This window comes from Phalacrocorax aristotelis, chromosome 15, assembly GCF_949628215.1.
Source record: "Phalacrocorax aristotelis chromosome 15, bGulAri2.1, whole genome shotgun sequence".
In the NCBI taxonomy this organism is placed as follows: domain Eukaryota; kingdom Metazoa; phylum Chordata; class Aves; order Suliformes; family Phalacrocoracidae; genus Phalacrocorax; species Phalacrocorax aristotelis.
Genome location: NC_134290.1, coordinates 4,829,734 through 4,850,915, shown reverse-complemented (window position 1 = coordinate 4,850,915; position 21,182 = coordinate 4,829,734). Strand labels below are relative to the sequence as shown.

Here is a 21,182-nt window from a genome sequence, read left to right as displayed (position 1 = left end):
AGAAGTCCTTCCCTCAAGTCAAGGGCCAACTTATAACTTTACAGAATAAAACTGTATTGATTTTTTTAAAAAGGAGTGCAGCCACAAGCAGTGCAGGAATTGAGAGCTGGAAGGGCTGGATGAGTAACGTTAGCTTTCACAAAGCCAAACTCTCAGTACTATGAAAAAAAACTTCAGAACCAGCACAGAGCGCACAGCCAGATTGCATTGTTCAAACTGTGCTGAAAGCACCAGTGTCCCGATTCCTCACCAAAGCGGCTTTTGAGATTTATAAGTGGATCCTGCTCATTTCCCAACATGAGGCACAGAAGAGCCCCAGACCGCCAGGGACATACCCTGCAGCCCATCCCTTCCACCTCGCCGGGTCATGGCATCACTCTCATCATGGGGTGAGTGGAGCAGGTACAAGAAGGGCCAGAATGATAGAGTAAACCACTGGTTTTCTGCACACCCCCAATGGTCTCAAGCCCTGGTCAGTTCCCCTCACTTCACATTTGGAGCCCTCCCCATGCAGCTCTTTCCATCAGGCACTCTGCCAACACAGCTCTCCTGCCCTCCTCAAAGCCAGCACCCAGCTACAGCTGCCTGTCCCCGACACTGGCACTGGAACATGAATCGGGGGGAGGCGGGGAAGAGAGTAACTGAGGGTCTCATGCTGTGAGCCCCCTGTAGCAGGAACAATGCAGAAGTGGGGGTGTCTGTGAAACAGCCTGACATGTCCAGACACAGGAATCACCAGTGTTCCCCCACCACTGCCAGGGCAAGCCAGAGACACGATGTAGTTTTTATTCATCCTCCAGCCATATCCAGAAGCTGAAGGCAAACTTACCAGGTTTTAAGTGCCAGAAACCAATAATGACAGAACGGTACCTTGAGTCTGGAAGGCACATTGGCAGGCCTCAGGTCCAATCTCCTGCTCTGAGCAGAAGCAACCAGATCAGGTAGCTCGGGACCCTGTCTAGCCACAGCTTGACCTATACCAGTATTTGGCCCCCACTCCCAATTAAAACATGTTTCCTTGTGTCCATGTAGGATTTTCCATGCTCTAGTACCAGCCCATTGCCTCATCCCGGTCACGAACGGAGCCAGGCTCCATCCTTTCCACGCCTTCCCATGACATAGCTGTGGGGCAGCAATTAGGTCTCCCCTCCTCCAGGCTGAGCGCATCCACATCCCACCAGTACCCCAGCCTCATCCTGGGGAGCCCCAAACCAGACTTGGAGCCCAGACAGGCCTCCCTAGTGCTGAGCAGAGGGGATGGTCCTTTCCCTCGACGTGCTGGCTGCACTTCTGCTAGCACAGCCAAAGAGACAGCTGACCTTTGATGGCTCCTGGTCACCTTGTTGGCCACCCAGACCCCCCAGGGGCTCTTCTGCAAAGCTGCTTTCTAGCCACCTACCCCACGGTAGTGCTTGCATTCGCCTCTGCTGAACACCACAAAGGTCCCATCATCCCGTTTCTCCAGCCTGCCAGGGTCCCTCTGAAATCCAGATCTGCCTTCTGACACAGCGACCTCTCTGCTCCCTTTGGTGTCAGCCACAGACTGGCTGCAAGTGCACTCACCCGTTAATAAAGACATTATAAAGCAAATACTGGGACTAATGCAGTGCAATCTTATCACATCTACCAGAAAAAAGTCATATTAGACGTTCAAACACTACACATTAATAAATACCAAGCTGCACAGGACTCCTAATCAGTCCTTGACAGGATATGGCTACTGTCAGCACCAACGCTGCACCAGCTTCAAAAGGAAGTCCTACACATTGTCGCACAGTTTGGCAGCGTGAGCTGACAGTGTGCCATGCACGCTCAGTACCAACTATACGGGATTAAGATGACTGTCACCTTTTGTACCGCTGCAAAATTGCTTTTGGCTTAAGTACCCTCTTCCCTCCTGCTTATAAAAATTACATCCCAGGAGTGATTTAAAGCTGGGGAGCCTGCAGCAGCCTCTCACCAATATGGACCATGGAGAGTCCCGGCCGACAAGGAACAGAAAAACTGCTTGCATTAAAATAAAGCCACATATTAGTTTCACCTGACCACACACTATAAACCTGTAGTAGTTTTTGTTGCACAGTCTCTGCTGGGGAACACCCCAGTGGTAACTCGGGAACAATAAATGGCAAATAAACAGCATCCAGCATCAGTCATAGGAAGATACATACTTGGAAGCAGCAAAGCTTGAAGGTCTTGGTCTTTTAAAAACAAAGGATGGAGCTTCTGAAGCAGCCAGCCCCACAGCTAGCCATGCAGCACCACCCAAGCACTCACACCAGGATGCCTCCGAAAACGACTTCGAACAAAAGACTGAAACTTAAACCTCATTAACTCTTAACAAGCTGCAGGCACAGGCGGCACCCCCACCTCCTGCACATCTCCACATTTTTAAGACCAAAAGGTGTTTATTTAATCATGTAATGCCCACTCATGCACAGTCCATCTGAGACATGGAGCACATCTCTGTTCTATTGGCATGAGCACATTTCAGTCACCCATGTCCATTCTGGAGCCAAATACACCCAAACTCACCCTGTCTTCTGAACCGGAATCAGTACACTTTTCACACGTTTCCAAGAAAAGCCATCACTCCTGACAGTTGCAGAAGACCTGAAAAAAAAAGTTTGTGGAACCACCCCTGTGCATTTCACAGAAGAGAAACTTCAAAAGTCATGAAGATTCACAGAACTGGCGAATTAGTTGCCATGGATATTTTCTGCTGTGACAAATACTCTAATTCTGTGTTCAGATGAGTGACAGGCACAAAGCACCCAGTCAGCTGGGAAGCACCCAACACCGCACTTCTGAAAACGCTGCCACACTCACAGCCCATCGGCTAAGACCGTAGGGAGCACCCCTGAAAAAACGAAGCAAGTAACCTGAATGTGCGCCCCAGCAGCAGAAGATCTAGCATCTTTCCAACAAAGCTTCACTGCTAGGCCGGGTTTACTACTGCAAGCCTGTGTTATCACATCCAACAACTATGCCATGGAAAGGAGCGGTTTGCTGTTCTTTAAAAGATCATGCAGCTGCATTGTTTAGGTATCCGTACCAATTAACAAGCCTAAAGTAAGGAGGTCTTATGCATATAGCAGTAACGCTTGGCAATAGGTGTTAAGGACATTTTCTTGCTCTGTTCCTTAAAGTGCTTAGCAGAAACCCACTCCAGCTATTAATAACAGATTAAGAATCTCTGCTTTGTGTTAAAGAAGGAAAAGAAAGGCACAGACTCCCACCACACCATACTTATCTTCCCATGCATTGCAGAATCTGCTTTAAACTGCTGCATGTGCGCAGACAGCGTTCTTCATATACAAAGATTTGGAGAATTAAGACAATTTAACACTATTTTTAGGGAATGAAAGACCTCCCCAAGTCACCGTAGGGCATATATCTACCCAGTCGTGATTTCAAAGCAGAAATACCCTTGAAGAGTTAGATAAAAGATCCAAAAAACCCGGAAGAAATACAGTTCAGCCCAAATTAGCGTGAAAGGAAGGACTGCTGGATGCAGGGCAAACACACAACTCTAACATACACGCAAGCCAGTCAATACTGCTTACATGGCAAAAATTTCATTGCTGCCGTGTAAGCACTGTGAACTGCACAACATAACTTGCAAGCAGCAACAAACCCAGAAGGTCAGCAATGTCATATAGTTATGAGCAACATCACCTGGTGACAGCAGGGGGCCGGGATGATGCAGAGTGACAAGCCACATTTCAACCAAGTACTCCCAGGAGCCCGTGCTTGCAAAGGTGATGTGAATCATGTAAGCACCCGCAATGGGACCAAGGCATAGATTCGCTCTGCATTTATCCCAGGGCTGCCACTGCCAATCGAATTATGCCACAGGCCCTTAGTACCAAGCTTTCAATTTGCATCTTTAATTCTGAGGTTGATTTATATGTAGCCTGAAGGCTCAGCCCTGGCATCCTCACGCACATGCCTGTGTGAGTCAGCAATCACTGACCCAACAGCAACAAGCGCATCCAGCTTTGCTGTCCTCCAGCTTTAACTCTCTCTGCCCAGCCTGCAGTTGTCAGACAGAGAAATATTAAGTAATTAATTATTAAACAAGCTTTTTGATCGAAACCAAAGGCTGATATAAAATGTGGAAAGATCCCTGCCAAAGTGCCATAGGAACAATTAAAATAATTGAACAGCATCATGAAGACCTGAAGGGAAATTTAACACTTCCAGCTAGCTCGAGTTTTGAAGCACTACCCTATTTAGGGGACAAATCTCCAGGATTCTGCAGCACAGCGAGCTGCCTGCCCTCCAGATAGCAGGCTGGGACAATTCACATTTCAGGGTGACAACCTGAACTGTTGGCTATCAGCATTAGATCTGAAGAGACCTACAAGAAGTGAAGGGCTCTGATATTACTGCATACTTGTTACCAAAAATTACCCAAATAAGTTACCTAGCTACAATGCAATTTATACGTAAGCACCAAACAATAAAGAAACTCAACAGTCTGACTTGCTGCAACATAAAAATCAACCTACAGATTGATTTGAAAATCCAAATCAGTCAGAAGCAAGTTATAGTGCTCTAAACACTGCACTTTGCATTGATTGAAAACTGCTCTTTGGGAGGAACACAGGTAGGTTAAAAGGGATACTGCAAAGAAAAAAAAAAACACAGCAGGTTTCTCACAGTAATTCTGATAAGGAAGATCAACTCCTTCACCACTGACTCACTGTGGGGAGAGGATGACAGACCATGCAAGCACAAATTTAAACCTGTAACTGGAGCAAAAGAAGTCAGAACTGAATACATATTACCCTGGAAAAAGACAGGCATAGCAGCTACAGCCAAAAGGCAGGTGATGCCAGTCACCTCTGTGCACCTGGGCCAGAAGAGACAGCCGTATCGCTCCTCAAGCATGCCCAGCAGCAGGCAACGACAGACCAACCTGAAGTCTGACAACAATTTATCGGAGGAGAGCAAAGCCACTGCTGTCACGAAGCAGCAGCCAGCCCACGCAAGCCCTCAGCTGCAAAAGGCAGAGCTGAGCAGCAGCTACCAGCAATGTGTGGGAGAAGCGCAGGACTGGAGCGGCAACCTTCCCCTGCTCTTGCAGGGGACAACAGAGGAAGGCAAAAGCGTAAGGACACCTACGTGTTCTCCAGCAAGAAAAGCTGGAACAATTGAGACCAGAAATGGGTGACAGGCGTCTTTCTCTCCCATAAGAACCTGAGCAGCTGAGCCCATAAATATGCTCTGGACCTGCAAACAGCTCCAGGAACTACAACTGCAGTGTGAGAGAGACTACCTGGAAGTTCACCATGCAGTCGACCTTGAGCAGCAATACAGGCTGCAGTCATATCACACAAAACCAGAACGCATTGCCCTTCTCAAAATGTAGTTCTGCACAAGACAAACCAGTTACTTCTGCTACAATTTCATTGAATGAAGCATTTGGGCCAGTATACTTGGTTTAAGATTATATGGGTCAAAATAAAGGTATCAGGATAGTTCATAGCTCTTGTTGGCAACCAGCAAACAGAACTGGGAAGAATACTACAACCAAAGGAACAGACACAAAAATCCTGACACAGCGCTAATAATCAGGCTATGATGAAAACACCTGTAAGGACCAAGACCTGTCTCATGCCGTCCTGCAGTGTCAGCAGCAGTTGCTGTGTGGAGTCAAGTGAGCCTGACCCCTCCACTGCAGCACTAAACCTGGAGCAGAGCAATCAAGCCTGCCACAGGCGGCCCAGCAAAGAGCATCACTCATCTCGCATCACGGCAGCACTCGAGCGCTGCTCTGACGTGCCTCGATGGAGCCAGGCAAGTACTGCGTCCCCAGCTGCAAAGCACAGAAGAGGAGCTTCCTCAAAAATGGGCAAACGATGAACAATGATCAACAGCAAAGCACCATATGGATAAAGCAAGTATGATGCGAAAACAAGATGACTAGGAACACAAATTATTAAAACACTGTTTAAAAACAAGTAGCTCAAAGTCACCACACAGCTACAGGGCTGTCCTTGAAACCTGTGTGCTCCAACACCCCAAGGATGGCAAATAGTCAAGGGCATTCAGCTACTTCTATGTCTGCAGAAGGACAAACTGTGATAAAAATCGTTCTAGGAGAGTGCATCTCTCTCCTCATTTTATTACGTACAAACTAAATGTAAGGAAACATTTCTCCCCCAAGGGTCATCCAACACTGGAAGAGGGGCTCAGAGGGGCTGCGTAATCACATACCTCAGAGACATTCAAACCTCTCCAGCTCAAGGCCCTGACCAACCTCATTGGGTGGCCCCACATTGAGTTGGGGGTCACACCAGAGGCTCCCAGAGGTCTCTTCTGGAAGCCCTCAATCCCTCGACAACTCTGATATCAGCAGCAGTTTTCAAGCTCCTGCCTGAACTTACCACCTCAGCTTTCAGCTGGAGTGTCAGTACAAGAAGCAGGAAAAAAACCCCACTGGGTTGTACTCAAGACCTTACAATGCTAACCAAGAGTTAACTGCTGGATAAACAAAACTAGTGAAGAATCCTGCTTTGGGAAACACAGCTTTTCCAGGGAATGGGCTGCCCATGCCCTCCAGCTTAGCAGGATAACAAAGACAAGGCAGCTCAACTGCCCCAGGCACCCATCATTCCTCTAGGAGCAGACCAGGCAAGGGGGGCAAAGGCTGCTTTCTGGCGAGAAGGCTTTCACATCGCTTTCACGTCACAGCAATGACCAAATCGCAGAGCATGAAATGTTTTTTCCTCCTCCATTTGGCACTGCTTTAGCTACTATGCCCTGTGTCCACAGAAAGTACTGCTCAAGGCACCTTACCCACGGATAATGGGCTATGGACCAAACCCACAGAGGAGACACCATGATACTCAAGCTCTTCAAAATATGAGAAAGCTGCTTGGAGAAGACAACACTCATCCAGAGCATTGATCACAAGAGCCAATGCCAATCTTTGGTGAATTAATACTTACCTAAGATCCTCTCTAATCTCCTTGAAAACACTTACCTGGTCAAGGTGATTAGATTCTCCTGTACAGACACACTAATTATAGATAATGATAAATCTATAAGTGGCAGTCTGCCAGAGCAGTTTGGAAAGAATTTTGATCATTAGCAAGTCAAGTAGACTAGTTTTGCCGTGTTTAAACTGCCTTCCAACACAGGCGTAACCTTTGTGCTGTATATTTCAAAGTCAGACAGAAAACTTAGTCAAAAAAAATAAACTAAGAGGGAGAACGAAGGGCAATTAAAATGGTCCAACTATCCTGCTGTGTGACTCCTGGAAGTTCCTAAATCCACACACCTCACTCCAGAGGAGGGTACCACAGAGGAAATCTTCAAGATCTACTCAGCTGTTATCATTTTCCACAGGTTCAAAGTAGGGAATGCAAAGCAAAAGCACACATACTGCAGGGAAGCTTTGCTGGCGGTAAGACTCGACGTCTTCGTAGACTTCACAAAAATACAGAGGGCTTTAAATACTCCATTTGGGAAGAATACTCTGATTAGAAGCTTTAATTCAGCAAACTGTCCCTGTGAAACCAAGCAGGTGGAAAACAGGCATTGCACCTGGCTGCCCGAGAAAACCCCACTAAGCAGCTCCCACTGGATGGCACTGCGCCCACCCGCGCACCATTGCAACGGGAGCTCCCAAAAGCGCCTACAAGATTTTAAGAGCTCAACTCTACAAACAAAAAACCTGAAAACCTACCAGGAATCACCACCCAGCAACATGACAGGCTGTTTTTCATAAAGTAAGCTAAACAGTGTGCAACAGGAAATTCAAATGAAAGAAAGCTTCAGTCTGGAACTAAATCAATACATACAATGGGGCCACTTGGGCATCACAGTGCAGTTTTTCCAATTAAGGTGGCTTTTAGCACACAAGCAAAATGAAGTTTCTATCAAGCTAGTCCTGAATAGTCAACAGCTAAATCATCTAGATTGTGTACCAGGACAACCACCTTCCAAACTCAAGCTCCAAAGGCATCAAAAGCCACAGAGACAAGGAGAGCCAAGCAATTCACCTGCAAGGGCATGATTTAACCCACAAAGCCTTTAGCAGCAAGGGCAGAAAAAGAAAATCCTGGCACATACCTTCAGAGCCAGGATGAGAACAAAGACCCAGCAGAAAGTGAGACACATGGCTCACAGAATAGCAAGAGACCTTTACAGAAGTTATTTCTTAAATTCTTTGCATAAAAGTGAAACAAGGAGCAGTCCACATGTTGCCCAGCAGCCTGTTTACAGAGAAGGGGTCAATGAAAACTCACAGCTTGATACCTGGAGCTTCTTGCTCCTGTCAGTTACCTAGAAATCGCTTTAAAATAAAAATGCCAGTTTACCCCAGCTTGCCTCACAGGAGCACTCCGCGATCAGCAATTTGAGCCAACACTTGATGGGTTGGCACGGCTGCTATTTAAGAGCACTGGTTCTGAAAAGTATCATGGAGGCTTTTTCCCATTTAAGAAAAACTTTACCGTGTGTTCTGTACTATATTTTTGCACTCCTGACTCACAACCAAATGAACTCAGTTCTCAGAGCCCAACGATGAAAAGAAGGCACAAAAACCTTCAGCATCGCTTTTCCCAAGCAGCTGCTGCAGGTCTGCACTGGCTGAAAGCTCCACGAAGTAATGGAGTTTCAACCCCTTCACATGCTGCTCAGAATAATTTCCTTGGGTGTTTTTGTTTGCTGTTTCAGCCTAAAACAGATCAAACTGTCTTAAAATAAACCCAGTTGTTCCGACCTAAAATAATTGTTGAAGAAAACCACTCGTTGGCTCATGACAGACTTGGCACCATTACAGAAAAAAATATTCTGACATGGCTACAAGTGGAGCGTTAAACATCAACCACCTTTTCAAGCGACATAGGTCTGCTGGTTCAGGGCTGGAGTTAAACAGCATAAGAATACCAGAAAGGTTTACAAGTAACTCAGGTGAATTACTGAGAGGTAACTACATTCTCATGGGGGTGTTTGTTACGGAGCATTTTTGTTTGGCTTGAGTTTTGGGATTTTGGGGGATGTAAAAACAACTCTAAGCAGACAAACACACCATTGAACTTCTGACCCACTACCTGTGTGGTCCGACCCCAGGACCCAGACCTCTCTTTAGAGCTTGAGGAGTTTATACTAACACCTGGCAGCAGAGAGCTGAAGCTCAGGGATCTGCCTCAGGCTCCATGTCATCAGCTGGAGCAGAGGAGAAACCAGAAGACAAACTTTGTGTCAGGAGGAAAAACAGCTTTTGCATAGCCTTTACAGAGAAGTCCTCACTCACAGGGTTTAGTACATTAAAGACATATTATTTTATAAAGCTCGAACCACCTTTAACACCCAGGATCGTTTCCATGTTCTGAAATAGAGCCAACATATACTCCACAATACTGGAGGTGATAGAGCACTTAGACAAGTGACAAGAAGAAATCCTTCCTAAAGGATAAAAACACCAAAATCCTACAACACCCGTATGTTCCTGTTTTTACCACTCGACCAATATAAAAACCACAAAAGAACCTACTAAGATGATGCCACTTTGGATCAAACCTCGCAGACTCCAGTCCCCGTGCCCAAATACCCTTCTCACTGAACCTACGGCACATCTGTGTAAAAACCATCATGTTATACAGGAAAGAAATCCAGGCAAGACTTTTGAGTCACCGCTAAGTGCTATAACTTCCTTCCTTCCCCAGTAGCACAGCCTCCTGCCTCGGCTGCCTCCGCAGGCACATCCCAGGCCATCCCTTCCCCACGGACACGGCCGCCGCAGCGCTCGCCTGTACACGCGCGGCTCTCGGAGGTATTTTCAGCCTCCGGTCTCCTGCGCAACAAAAGGGGAAAAAAAATAAGAGCAGCAGAAGCCGGTTGTAAAACCAAATCACTTATCAATTTTAGACAAGAAGAGGGGGAGCTTTTTGTTAGAAGATTTATGATCTTGGCTTTCAGAGTACTTGTAGCACCTGGAGCTGCCGCAGCAGGAAGCGGAGGGACGGGAGACGAGGTGGGCAGCTCATCCCCGCACCCGGGCCCGCACCGGACCCCGCCGGCTCCTCGCTACAGCACTGACCATCAAAACCCCAGTTTTGCTTTAAAAGAGGGAGAATAAATAAATAAATAAATAAATAGAACCAAGCAAACTCAGTAAACCTAAAAGATTTTCGTCCTGCAAAAGCAGCGCAGACCCCGCCGGGCGGCCGCGGCTCGTCCCCCGCCAACGGAGGCACCTGCCCGGGCCTGGCAGGACCAGCCCACCGGAGGACACCGCGTCCCGCAGCCGCCCCGGGCCGAGCGGCCACCGGTACCGGCCCCTTCCCCACCCCGGTACCTGTAGTAGCTGAGGAGCCCGTTGCTGAGCACGAACCAGCGACGCTGGTAGCCCTTCAGGTAGTTGGTCCACTTGAAGAGCCAGCCCTTGTAGGTGTCGGAGCCCGGGGCGGCGGGCGGGCCTCCCCCCGCCGGTCCTCCACCGCCCCGGCCCCCCGGCTCTGCGCTCATGGCCGGCAGCTCCTGGCAGGCCAAGCAAGGGACGGCGCTGAGGAGAGAGACCAGCCCGCGGGTGCTGCTGCTGCCGTTGCTGCCGCCGCCACAGAGCGCGGCCGCCTTCCCCATAGACCCCGGGACGCGGCGCGGCCCGGCCCGACCGAGGGCTCGGCTCCCGCCGCCCCGCTCCGCTCCGCGGGCACCGGGCGGGGGCGGCGCCGCGCTCACGTGACGCGAGGGAGGGGGGAGAGGGGCACGTGAGGCGGCGGCGCGGAGCGGGCGCCCTCTGTCGGCGGGGCGGGAAGAGCCTCGCGCCCCCCTCCTCCTCCTCCTCCTCCCCCCCCCCCCCGCCATTTTGGCCCCCGCCGCCATTTCGCAGACCCGAATGGCCCCGATCCTGCCTTCGCTGCCCTGACCCCTCCTTCACAGCGGGGCTGCGAGGGCAACTGAGCTATCAGTGCCCTAGCGGAGCATCGAGGGAGGCTCCAGGGACCGAGGGGGTTTTATGTTTTACTAGAAAAAATGTATTTACTAAAAGAGTGGTTAAGCATTGGACCAGGCTGCCCAGAGGTGGTGGAGTCACCATCCCTGGAGGTGTTCAAAAAACATGTAGACACGGCACTTGGGGACATGGTTTAGGAGGCCTGGGGGTGTGGGTTGATGGTTGGACTTAATGATTGTAGAGGACTTTTCCAACCTTAATGATTCCATGATTCTATGTGGCCCAGCCACAGGCTGGACCCCAGAGCTGCAGCCTGAGGAGCCCCACAGCCTGCTACAGTGGTGCCGTGCCTCCAACACCCCTCCCTAAAAACACTGAAAAAACCCACTCTTAACACTGTTTTTGGAAGAGGAAGACCTGGGGAGGAATACAAACCAGTAAGCAAACATGGGAAGGCGATGAGATCACTACGTGAGCCCATGTGGGGCAGAGGGGCCGGCATGAGGGGCAGCAGTGCCGGGCCGGAGGAAGGCACTGTCACAGCTCACACAAAAATCCTTCTTGGCGACTCTTGCCCAGCCGGGAGGAAAAGCCCTGTCTCCTGCACCTGCTTCCCCCCCACCAGCCCATGGCCCTGGTTTTTATGAGTTGGGTCACATCTGAGGGGGATCCCTCTTCACAGTCAGCCTGGCAAAGCACTGCAGGGATCCATGGCAGATGCTGCCCTGCCAGGCGTCCCCCCTTTCCTCCCAGCCCCGGGGGATCGCCTTTCTCTGATCACTCTAATCTGCTCTGATCCCCGCTGATCGCATTACTGCTTGCCCATCACCTGCACGTGCACCTCTGCCTGCCCTCGCGTGGCAGCCCCGCCAGCACAGGCAGCCCGAACCAGGAGCTCCTGCCAGCCTCACCAGGGTCTCACAGGGACCTTGTGGGCTGCAGAACATGATCCTGGGACCAGCCATCTCTGTCTTGTGTGACAGCAGGGCCATGGACCCACCACAGGGCAGGGAAGCTGTGCTGCTGTGCTGGAAGGGGGAGGAGGCAGGGTGGGACAAGGCCACAGGGGACCCACAGCAGGTAAGGGGTTACAACAGACTGGCGGCAAGCAGCAGATAAAGGTCTCATAAACAAGCAGCGAGTGGCCAGTTTGAGGCTGAGCTGGTAGAATGGGCTTTGCTCCAAGCCTGAGGACCTGGGCTTGGAAAGAAAGATGTAAGCCAACTCTATCCACTTCCCTGAAGAGACTTTCCTCAGCCCCCTTGAAGCTAGTTGAGCATTTCCTCCCATTCTAAAGAGAAACTCCTGGGAGTTCTTCAGTCACAAGCACCAGCACCTCTGGCACTAGCAGACACTGAGGCAGCTCATAAGGGCAAGTCCTACATCTGAAAACAGTCTGAGAGTACTTTGGACTCCGAAGGCTGGCATGTGCCCATCAGAAAGCGTTCTCAGTCTGTCACCCAGCTGAACGCCTCTCCAGATAGGCTTTGACATCTGGGGGCAACATCTGGAGGTTTTAGACAAACTCTGATACAGGGAGGCATCAAAATCAGTGTCCAATGGCTCTTGCAACACCCCGAAGTCCTCTAATCTAAAAGCGTGTCCACACCTCCTTTTGCCAGGAACTCGAGGGATGTGGGTGTTTGTAAACTGAAGCCTCCCTAGAGGTGAAACATCCCTCTTCATGTAAACACACCCTACACTATGCACATAACAACGTCTGAAAGTCTCCATGGATTGTGGCATCTCTTGTGGCTGCAAACAAGGAAAGATACCTCCTCTGGCCATGTTGGAGGAGAGAAGGGCCTCACCTGATCCTGCATCTCACATCCTTGTGATTCCTCAGTGATTCCAGCATGCACCTGGGATTGGGCCCTGCACAGGATTAGACACAGGATGGCAAAAGCCCTGCAATATGTATTGAGTGTGCTACAGACACATCACACTGATCCTGTGACTTTCAAGCAAATAAAGAGTCAAGGGCAAATCTGTCAGGTCCTTGAGTTCAGTACTTGGGGCGCTGCTGTGGGATCTCCCACTCATGGCAAGTGCAGCCCTTGAACATCTCCAGTGATTCTTTTGTCCTTAGCAAAATGGCCCCCTCTCCAACTTAGTTTACATTCAGTGGTGAAAAGTATCTCACCCCTTTCGCTATAGGTACCCATTTATGAACAGAGGTAGAGAGGTAGATGAGCACTGGGGCCTGGTGGCTATTTGGGCTTTGCAGCCAACCTCACCACCCTCTCCTGGGAAGAGAGGCTGCAGAGAAGGACCAGTGAAGTTGGGAGTGAAGTTGTGTCCCTGGGAGTCTGGATCCTAAATGCTGTTTGCTCCCAGCCTTGTTAAATGCAAAGAATACGTGAGCCCAGCCTAGTTTCCCAAGAAAATGAAACAAATATGACATAGCACACTGTGCATGACTGTATCCATGGTCAGTTTGAGTCCTAGCAGGCAGAGGAGTAAAGAGCTCCCATGGTATGAAGTTGCCACATTGCTACTGGAAAAGGGAGGTCAAGGGAGGAAATAAAAACACTTTACTCATGCCCCTGTGGGAGGGAAAGGGCACAGTGTGCTCTGGGGGCATTAGACACTGTAGAATACAGAGGAGAATGTGCTGTCAAAACAGGGATCTATATTAAACAGGGCAGTTTGCTGCTTGTCTTAGGGAGAGATTTACAGTATAGGGAGCAGGACAGGAGCTGGCCTGTGCCACACCCCACCCTTCAGATGGCCCCTGCCGAAAAATGCAAACTGCCAGGGGAGATGCCCAGTCAGGTCTTGTGTCCCTTCTGTCACTGACAAGCAATGGTGCTGTAGCTTCCTCCTGTAGAAAGGGGCACGGCCTGTCAAATCCACACAAGGAGAATCCCTGTCAGATGGAGGGCCTTACCCTGCCCCCAGGAATTATTTTATTGCCACCTTCAGTAAGAAAATAATGGGGCCCTGACCCACAAGCAAGGAGACTCAAACCAGAGAGACAAGGCACGAACCTGCACTCCTGGCCCAGTTCCTTCAGCCGAAGACAACCTCCTCCTTGCAGAGGTAGCAAAGGCAAACCTAAAATGATGAGACATGTCTTCACGCCACTGCTTCGATACGCTCCAACTATGACAGGCAGCTCCAGTCCTGGGGCATTTGCCTTAGTGCAGATGCTCTCTCAAATCTAATGCCTTTATCTGGAAGAGCTCAGTCCCAGCAGCGTCAGCATCTTTTCCAGGAGGAGAGAGAATAGATTTTGTGCTTTATTTCTTGGTCTTCTTGCTCTTGCTCTTCTTCTTCTTCTTCCTTTTTGACTTGAAGAAGCACCGGACCAAGTAGCCTCTCCAGAAAGCCTGGATGCGGGTGGCAGCAAGGGACATAGTGTTCAATTCCTTCAAAGCCTGCTCCTCTTTATTCTGACATATCCTGCGCTCCTCCTCAATCTGGGAATACTCCTGGAGAAGCACGGCGTGTTTCTCCATCAGGAGGGACAGCTGGGCCTTCTCCTCAGCATAGGCAGCATGAACCTCTTCACACTCAGCCTAGCAAGACAGCAGATACCAGGTACAACAATTTTGATGGCATTCAGCAGGTCCTCCCTAGGAGGAGCTGTGCATCCCCAGGTAAGGGTTCTTAAACCCATCCTGAAATCAGGCAGAACCATGACTGGGAGCTGAGCCTTTCCAAAGGCACTCAAAAGGAGGCATGTGCCCAGTACTTAGGGAATTTCACAAGATGCCAAGTCCTAGTATCTTCATGCTCCTCTGAAAATTACTGCCATAATTCCCCCTGTGTTGCTAACAGCATCACCCTCAGCTGGGACCTCTGACCAGGTAACACACACGCAAGTCAGAGGCCCTCCTGCATGTGCTCTCAGCAAAATGACATACTGCTGCAGTTTGGGTAAGGCTGAGCCTGAGCTAACAGCTTTGCTAAGAAGCCCTTTTAGGTGAGTGGCACTGAAGCCCAGCTAATAGGCTGTACACTGCTGAGTGCACGAGAAGAGCCAGAACATGACAGCCTAGAAAAGGCCACGGACAGGTAGTTTTAACGTGTTACTGCACTTCCAAGCTCAGCAGCAGTTTATGCCTTTCCTAATGCCTTTGAGGAAGCCATGCAGAGGTGGAAGATTAGGGGAATCAGCAGTGTGGATGTGTGTCTGTCTTAGCAAGTTCAGCCCCAAACCTGCCATGCTCCAGCCACTCAGCAGACAGGAGACCAAAATAATTGCATTGTTAAACACTTGACAAGGGGGGGGATCATTTCTTACAATTAGCAGCCAGCTTCTAGGCCCCTCCCTATGACTTGCTTTGTTAGTAATCCAGCAGCTTTTTATTCATCCGTTAACAGGACAGGAACAGGAAAGCAAGTAGGGCCTTCTCAGAGGGGAGGTTGGGGGGTGCTAACGTGATTCTCAGCCTGTTGTGGTTAAGTTGGGTGCCAAAGCAGTGGTATGCAGGCTGTTTGGTTTCTTAGCACTTCAGAGACATCTCTCAAGGGAGCCAGCAGAAACCAGAGCATGATTTGGACACTAGATAAGGCCAACAGGATTGAGGATTGAGGCAAAAGTGAAAATCCTGTTCCCTGGCATTGAGTGGATGTGTCTGACAATGTGGCAACTCATTTGCCCCCAAATACTGTGGGACGTAGCTTCTTCTAAGTAGCAGAGAACTCCTGAACACATAGGCAGGACAGAGGTACCCTTCCTTCTAAAGCCTGTACTTCTGGATGGAAAAATGCCCCTCACTTCCACGGCCTCCTGTGTAAGAGCAACCTGTCCATCTGGACAGGAGTCAACCTGAACATATCACCTCATGGGAGAGCAAAGCCCTTTAAAGAGGATACCTGTTTTTCTCCCATGTCCGCATCATATTTCTGGATCCAGTTCACAATTTCCATCTCCACTCTGCACTTCCTCTGAAACACAAAACAAAGTAGGTTCCTTGCAGGTACCTGAAGCCTGGTAAAAAGTAGCCTGAGTTAGAAAACAGTGTAGCTTTGAGCCCCAGCATCATTGTATTTGAGTATAATACCTCCTCCTTGTGGCAGGCTTCCTTCAGCTGATATACATTTTGTTTGCCCTGGTTTGGTGATTCTCATGGGACATTCCCTGAGGCCAAAAGGGCCTTATTTGGTTTACAGCATGGAGCTGGGCGAGGGCTGAGGATTGAAACATATCTGAAAGGTGTGTTTTGCAGTAGGAAATGAACTTGTCTGATGGAATGCAGCAAGTCACTGATAAACTGAGGCAACCACCTTAAAATTGAAGAAATAGAGAACTGCTAAAATGGAAGCAGGACAGAAAGTACTCAAAAGATGGAGCCTTTTAAAGTGAAAAGATATTTCTAGCTGTAAAACAGTTTAACAGTGGCTATACTGCAGTATAACCAGGTACAGGCAGTTTACCCCAAGCTGCTGTATGTGTCCTCCGTGGAATCATCAAGAGAAAGGTCAGCTAGATCCCATCACAAGTGCCACATGATTTCCTGTATGACACTGACCCAGGATGCCCCAAGGGCTTCCAGGCCATCATGAGGTCAGCCCTCAGCTATTTAGACTACAAGTATAGGCTTGGGTCGCCCAGGTCTAGGGCACGTGCTAAGGAGGGGGAAGGGAGACCTCTGTGGTCAGTGAATCTGCCTGCTTGAGCATTAGAATGAGATGAGCAACTCAACAAATACTACAGTGACCTGCAGCCTCGGAATGAAACCGCCTGATAAGGCCACTCGATTAAAGGAGGTATAAACAGGTGGATTTTGTACTGCAACTCTAACTTGCACTTGATGCTTTGTCACTTTGCTCTACATCATCCAATACAAGAGTGAAAGACACCCCATTACCTGTGTGTGCTGTCCTGCCTGTGGGAGAGCAGTGCTTGTCTGGACTAAATACAAGTGGGAGCAAAATGAGGGGGAAAATGCTCTTTTTCCAGTTCTAAATTCTCTGTGCCCTGTGTCATCAGCATGCTCTGCTCAGGGCAGAGCTGCTGATGCAGAGGCCTGAGTCTGCCTACTGCTTCTGCTTCCTCCTGTAATAAATCACATTTCCCCCTCATTCAACTCAACCTGACTCCTTGGCTTGTGCCTTCAGCAACATGTCAGAGTAGGAACTGCTTAGCTCCAAAGATCAGCTGCGCTCAACCTTAAATACTACAATCAACTCTAACAGATGGCTTTCTATAAAGCCAATATTCTGTTTGCTCTGCTTACCCTACAGCAAATCCCTTGTTTCTTAACATACGCCTTGCTGTGGCCTTGCTGCTCTGCACTCTGTATAAAGGTCTTTTCAGAACTAAGTCACCAGGCCAGGGGAGGACCTGTGAGCAGGCTACTTCCCTGCTGTGGCTGCAGGGTTGCTTCCCACTGGAATCAGCAGAGCATGAGGACAGAGCCGGTATACTCTGACAAACAGCATGTGCATCCTGCCAGGACCTAGCAGGAGCCATGTAATTACTTGCAGCAGCCAGCAGTCGGACCTGACAGCACTTCAAAAGGTTTTAAATCTCCTGTTCACCTTTCTGAGAGCCAGCTCTGATGCTCGATGCTCCAGTACAAGTGCACTGAGTTGTGCTCCTAGCTGCTGAACATCCTGCTGTAGCCTGGCACACCTGGCCTGCGAGGCTTGCAGCTTCTCTTTCTGCTGTTTTTCTCCTTCCTGCTTGATCTGCTGGATGCCAGCTTTGAAGTCTTTGGTCAGATCTTGCATGGTGTTTTTGAGGTCTTTGATTACATTATCCTTCTTGTGAATCTAGACCCAGAAAACAAGAGAAAGAAATACTGTTGAGAAATGCAGCAGAGGCAGAAGGTGGGCAGAAGTAAGGCACCCTTGCAAAGGTGGAATAGATCTAAGAAGACACCCTGCTGATCTGGTAGCAACAGGAACCTGCCACTGCTGGCTGTGGGAACAGTGTTAGATTTACACAGGGTGCTTTGGAAACCTTCCGCCACCACTCCCCTGGGAACCTGTTAATAAGGGTAGAGAATTAACAAATAATCCTGAGACCCACTAGCGCTGCCATCTGAGGAAAAGCCAAAATCAGAGCCAACGGAGCGAGCCCCGTGGCTCCCTCGAGCTTTGGATGAGGCTCAGAGTGACTGTCTGGGGGATGCAGCTCAGTGTGCTGCCTGCAAGAGAAATCCTCAGCGGAGACCAGTGAACAGATTTATTCATGGACAAGCTGCCAAATTGCACATAAAAATCTCAAGTGTCTCGATTCACAGATCTCCAAGGAGCGGAGGGAATAGGGAAAGCAGGCCCTTGCCTCCGTTAGCACCATTCAGTGCAGCAAGCACATGACAAAACCTTCCCCTCCATCCCCTTTTGCAGGAAGGAGAAAGAAAAGCATACATATAAAACAAAGGATTGTTTGTCAGGAGTTCAGGGGCTTGGATGCTGGCACAGCCCACAGACTCACAGAGCGAGCCTGGGAAATGCCCATTCATTTATCTGTACCTCAGTTGCCTTCACTGAAAAAATGAAGAATTTGTATAATCTCGTATTAATCACACTCTAGGGCAGCTAGTATTACAGAGTTGGAAGTCATAGCAATGTTAGGTTTAAGCAAAAGTGAAGCCAGAGCAGATATTAAAAATGGATTTTAATCAGAGCAATCTCTGCCTGGAATGACTTTTCATCATTTCATCAGCAGTGAATGAAGCCTTATGCTGGCAGCTGACTCAGTAGCCCTGCGAAAATACTACCGCAGCAATTTGTGTCTGTTCTGCAGCTCCTTTTTAAACTCAGTGACTTGTGTCATTCAACTGGGCCAGTGCGAACAAGTTCAAAACATACCAAATTCAAGTTTAAAAAAAAAAATCAAGCATGCAATAAGCATTTTTCATTATATTTTACAATTAAAATAGTGGCTTTAAATTTAGGATCTGCTTTAGAAATAATCTCTGGAACTTCCCCTTTAGGAACTGCAAGAAAGGGAGTGGTTTTTAGCTTACCAAAGTTTTGCTTCAGTAACACTTTGTTGGAAAACATATTCCCACAATATCATACCTCCTCCTCTTGAGTCCGGATTGCTGCTGCCAGTTCTGCCTGTAAAGCTGTGATTGCTTCAGTGTTTTTCTTAATCTGGAGGGAGATGGCTTCCATGAGCTGAATCTTTCCTTCCTCTTCCACAGGACTAGTCAGGAGTCTCTCAAGCATGAAGTTCCTGAACTCCCCAAAGGCTTTGATAAATGCTTTAGCTGGTGACTCTCTTACCCAGGCTTCGTACTTCAGAGCCTGGCAAAGCGAAGGGTTGGCCCTCAAGAGCCTCAGGACATTTCTAACAGAACATTTCAGACGTTGCTCTAGCAAGCAGAGACAGCCCCGTTGTTCCTCAGCTCTCATGGTGTCCTCTTCTTCTGAGCTGGCAAGTAGGTGCTCCATTTCATTTGAAAGCTTTTGGTGCTCGATCAGGCTGTTTGTGATCTCAGGTCCCAGCACATCAGCAAACCTGTCCAGAGAGTCGATAATATGTGGGATCAAACTGCTCAGCTCCAGCTTGGCAATTGTCTCATCCAAGACAGTTATGATTCTTTCTGTCTCAATGCTATCAGGTTTTAACCGACGTGGATCTAACATCTTCATGGCATCTAATGTGATTGTTGCCTTCTCTGGAGTTGCCGGGCCCTTCTCCAGGGGCTTGCTTCTTTGCTTCCCATCCTGAGGTGGGACTTGGAGCACAGCTGGATCCCCTGTTGCCATGGCTTCAGTTAAACACTTGTGAGTTAAGTATTTTGGGGTCTAGAAAGGATATGACTTCTCCAGTTCAGGGCGAGACTCAGTCAGAGAACACCTCTGCTGATGTTGTCATGTATTCTTTCTCGGATTTTCGCTCTAAAAGAAAAATGTGGTGACAGCATTAGAGAAACGATTTAATTTGGGAAAATGTGGGAGTTTCAGGTTACACCGGAGCTCTCCCTGAGTCTAGGCACATGGTCAGGACATGGGGTCATGCATTAGAATTGGTCTCTAACCCAGAGAGGCTGTTGAACGCCCGCAGGAACGGAGAGTCATGGACTCCCAGATTTGAAGGGCAGTGGCAAGAAAGCCACTAAGTCCTAAGTGGCAGCTGAGGTGGAAAGCAGGGACTGCAACTCTGCAGTCCTTAGGGGTGTGTGGAGAGGGGCTTCCTGGTCCGTGGGGCCACATGGGAGGGAAGGGCAGGGTTCCCGGAGTGAAACATGCACCTGCATCCCCCTGGGCCCGCCGCTGTCAGAGGGGTGAGGTGGGAGAGGGGATCCTGGTGCCCGGAGGGGCTGGGCTGGCGGGGAGAAGGGCGAGAGGAGGGGGCAGCGGGCGGCTGTGTGCGGGAGGCTGACGGGGATAAAGGGTCCCCTCCCCTCGGGGTGGGTCTGGGATACCAGGGGAACCCAGGGATCTCCCGGCTGTGGGAGAGGCAGGGGCCGGGGAGGGAAAGGGGGATTCCAGGTCGGGAGGGAAGGACCGCCGCGTAAGGGTCAGGCGTTCTGGGCGGGGGGGGAGGCGTCTGAGGAGAGGCCCGGGGTCCGGCAGCCTAGGGGGGGCCACGGGGGTATCTCAGAGGTCGGTGTCGGAGGAAGGGCCCGGGCTGCCTCCGGTCCCGGTCCCGGTCCCGGTCCCGGTCCCGGTCCCGGTCCCGGTCCCGGTCCCGGTCCCGGTCCCGGTCGCCACCACCCCCGGCCCACCCGGCCTCCGCCAGAGTCCTACGGTTGCTAGGCAACCTAAGCGGGGGGGGGGGGGGGCGAGGCCTCTCCCGACAGCCTATGGCGATTGGCGCCTGCCCCGCCCCGTGCGTCGCCCACCCCTCAGCGTCGCCGTTCGCTTGATGGGCGGCACCGCTGCCCAATGAGAAGTTTCACGGCGGCGAGAGGCAGTGAGGGGGTGTGGGTCGCCATCTTGGCGGCAGGCTCTGCGGGTTGGGATGGGAATGCGGCGAGGAACGGGCACCGGACGGGAAGGAATCCTCGTCTGTGGAGAGGGGAGGCTCCTGGTTTTCTGACAGCTGTATTGTAGGGAAGAGGCATCCCGAGTGGTGCGTGCTCACAGCAGCATTCTCTCCGTGCCCCCTGAAAATGCGTCCCTGAGACTCCTAAAAAACAAGCAGGAAAATAAACATTATGCCCCTGAGATCACGTCTCCCGGGCCCTGGTCAGTCGTAAAAGAGCAAAAATAAAGTAAGGGGACTGCACCGGTGCCCAGGAGCCCTGAGGGGGCTGGCTGTGCCACTGAGCACGGGGAAGGGCTGGCCGGCCGCATGGCGGACCGGCGGGGGCATCGGGAGGATAAAGGAGTCGGTAGCATGCACCGGGTGTGAGAT

General features: G+C 50.0%; 2 protein-coding genes across 3 annotated transcripts in view; both read right to left on the bottom strand.

The window, feature by feature from the left end:
• OSBP2 (oxysterol binding protein 2) overlaps positions 1-10,713 on the bottom strand; it is a 127,237-nt gene extending 116,524 nt beyond the window's left edge. Inside the window, exons 1-2 of one of the 2 annotated variants that reach the window (XM_075109961.1) lie at positions 10,316-10,713; positions 2,536-2,613 (exon numbers count right to left, since the gene is read on the bottom strand). In XM_075109961.1, coding sequence (XP_074966062.1) covers positions 2,536-2,613; positions 10,316-10,599 — 362 coding nt within the window. In that variant the 5' untranslated portion in view covers positions 10,600-10,713. The remainder of the gene's footprint in view (positions 1-2,535; positions 2,614-10,315) is intronic. The other variant, XM_075109962.1, reaches the window with a different exon arrangement.
• A 2,975-nt stretch (positions 10,714-13,688) lies between these two features.
• On the bottom strand, positions 13,689-20,446 carry DRC10 (dynein regulatory complex subunit 10). The gene is made up of 5 exons (XM_075110395.1): positions 19,861-20,446; positions 18,896-19,720; positions 17,405-17,638; positions 15,737-15,808; positions 13,689-14,433 (listed from the first exon to the last, which is right to left on the bottom strand). The coding sequence occupies exons 2-5, from the start codon at positions 19,586-19,588 to the stop codon at positions 14,155-14,157; spliced, it is 1,278 nt and encodes a 425-aa protein (XP_074966496.1). The 5' UTR covers positions 19,589-19,720; positions 19,861-20,446; the 3' UTR covers positions 13,689-14,154.
• Positions 20,447-21,182: the final 736 nt, after the last annotated feature.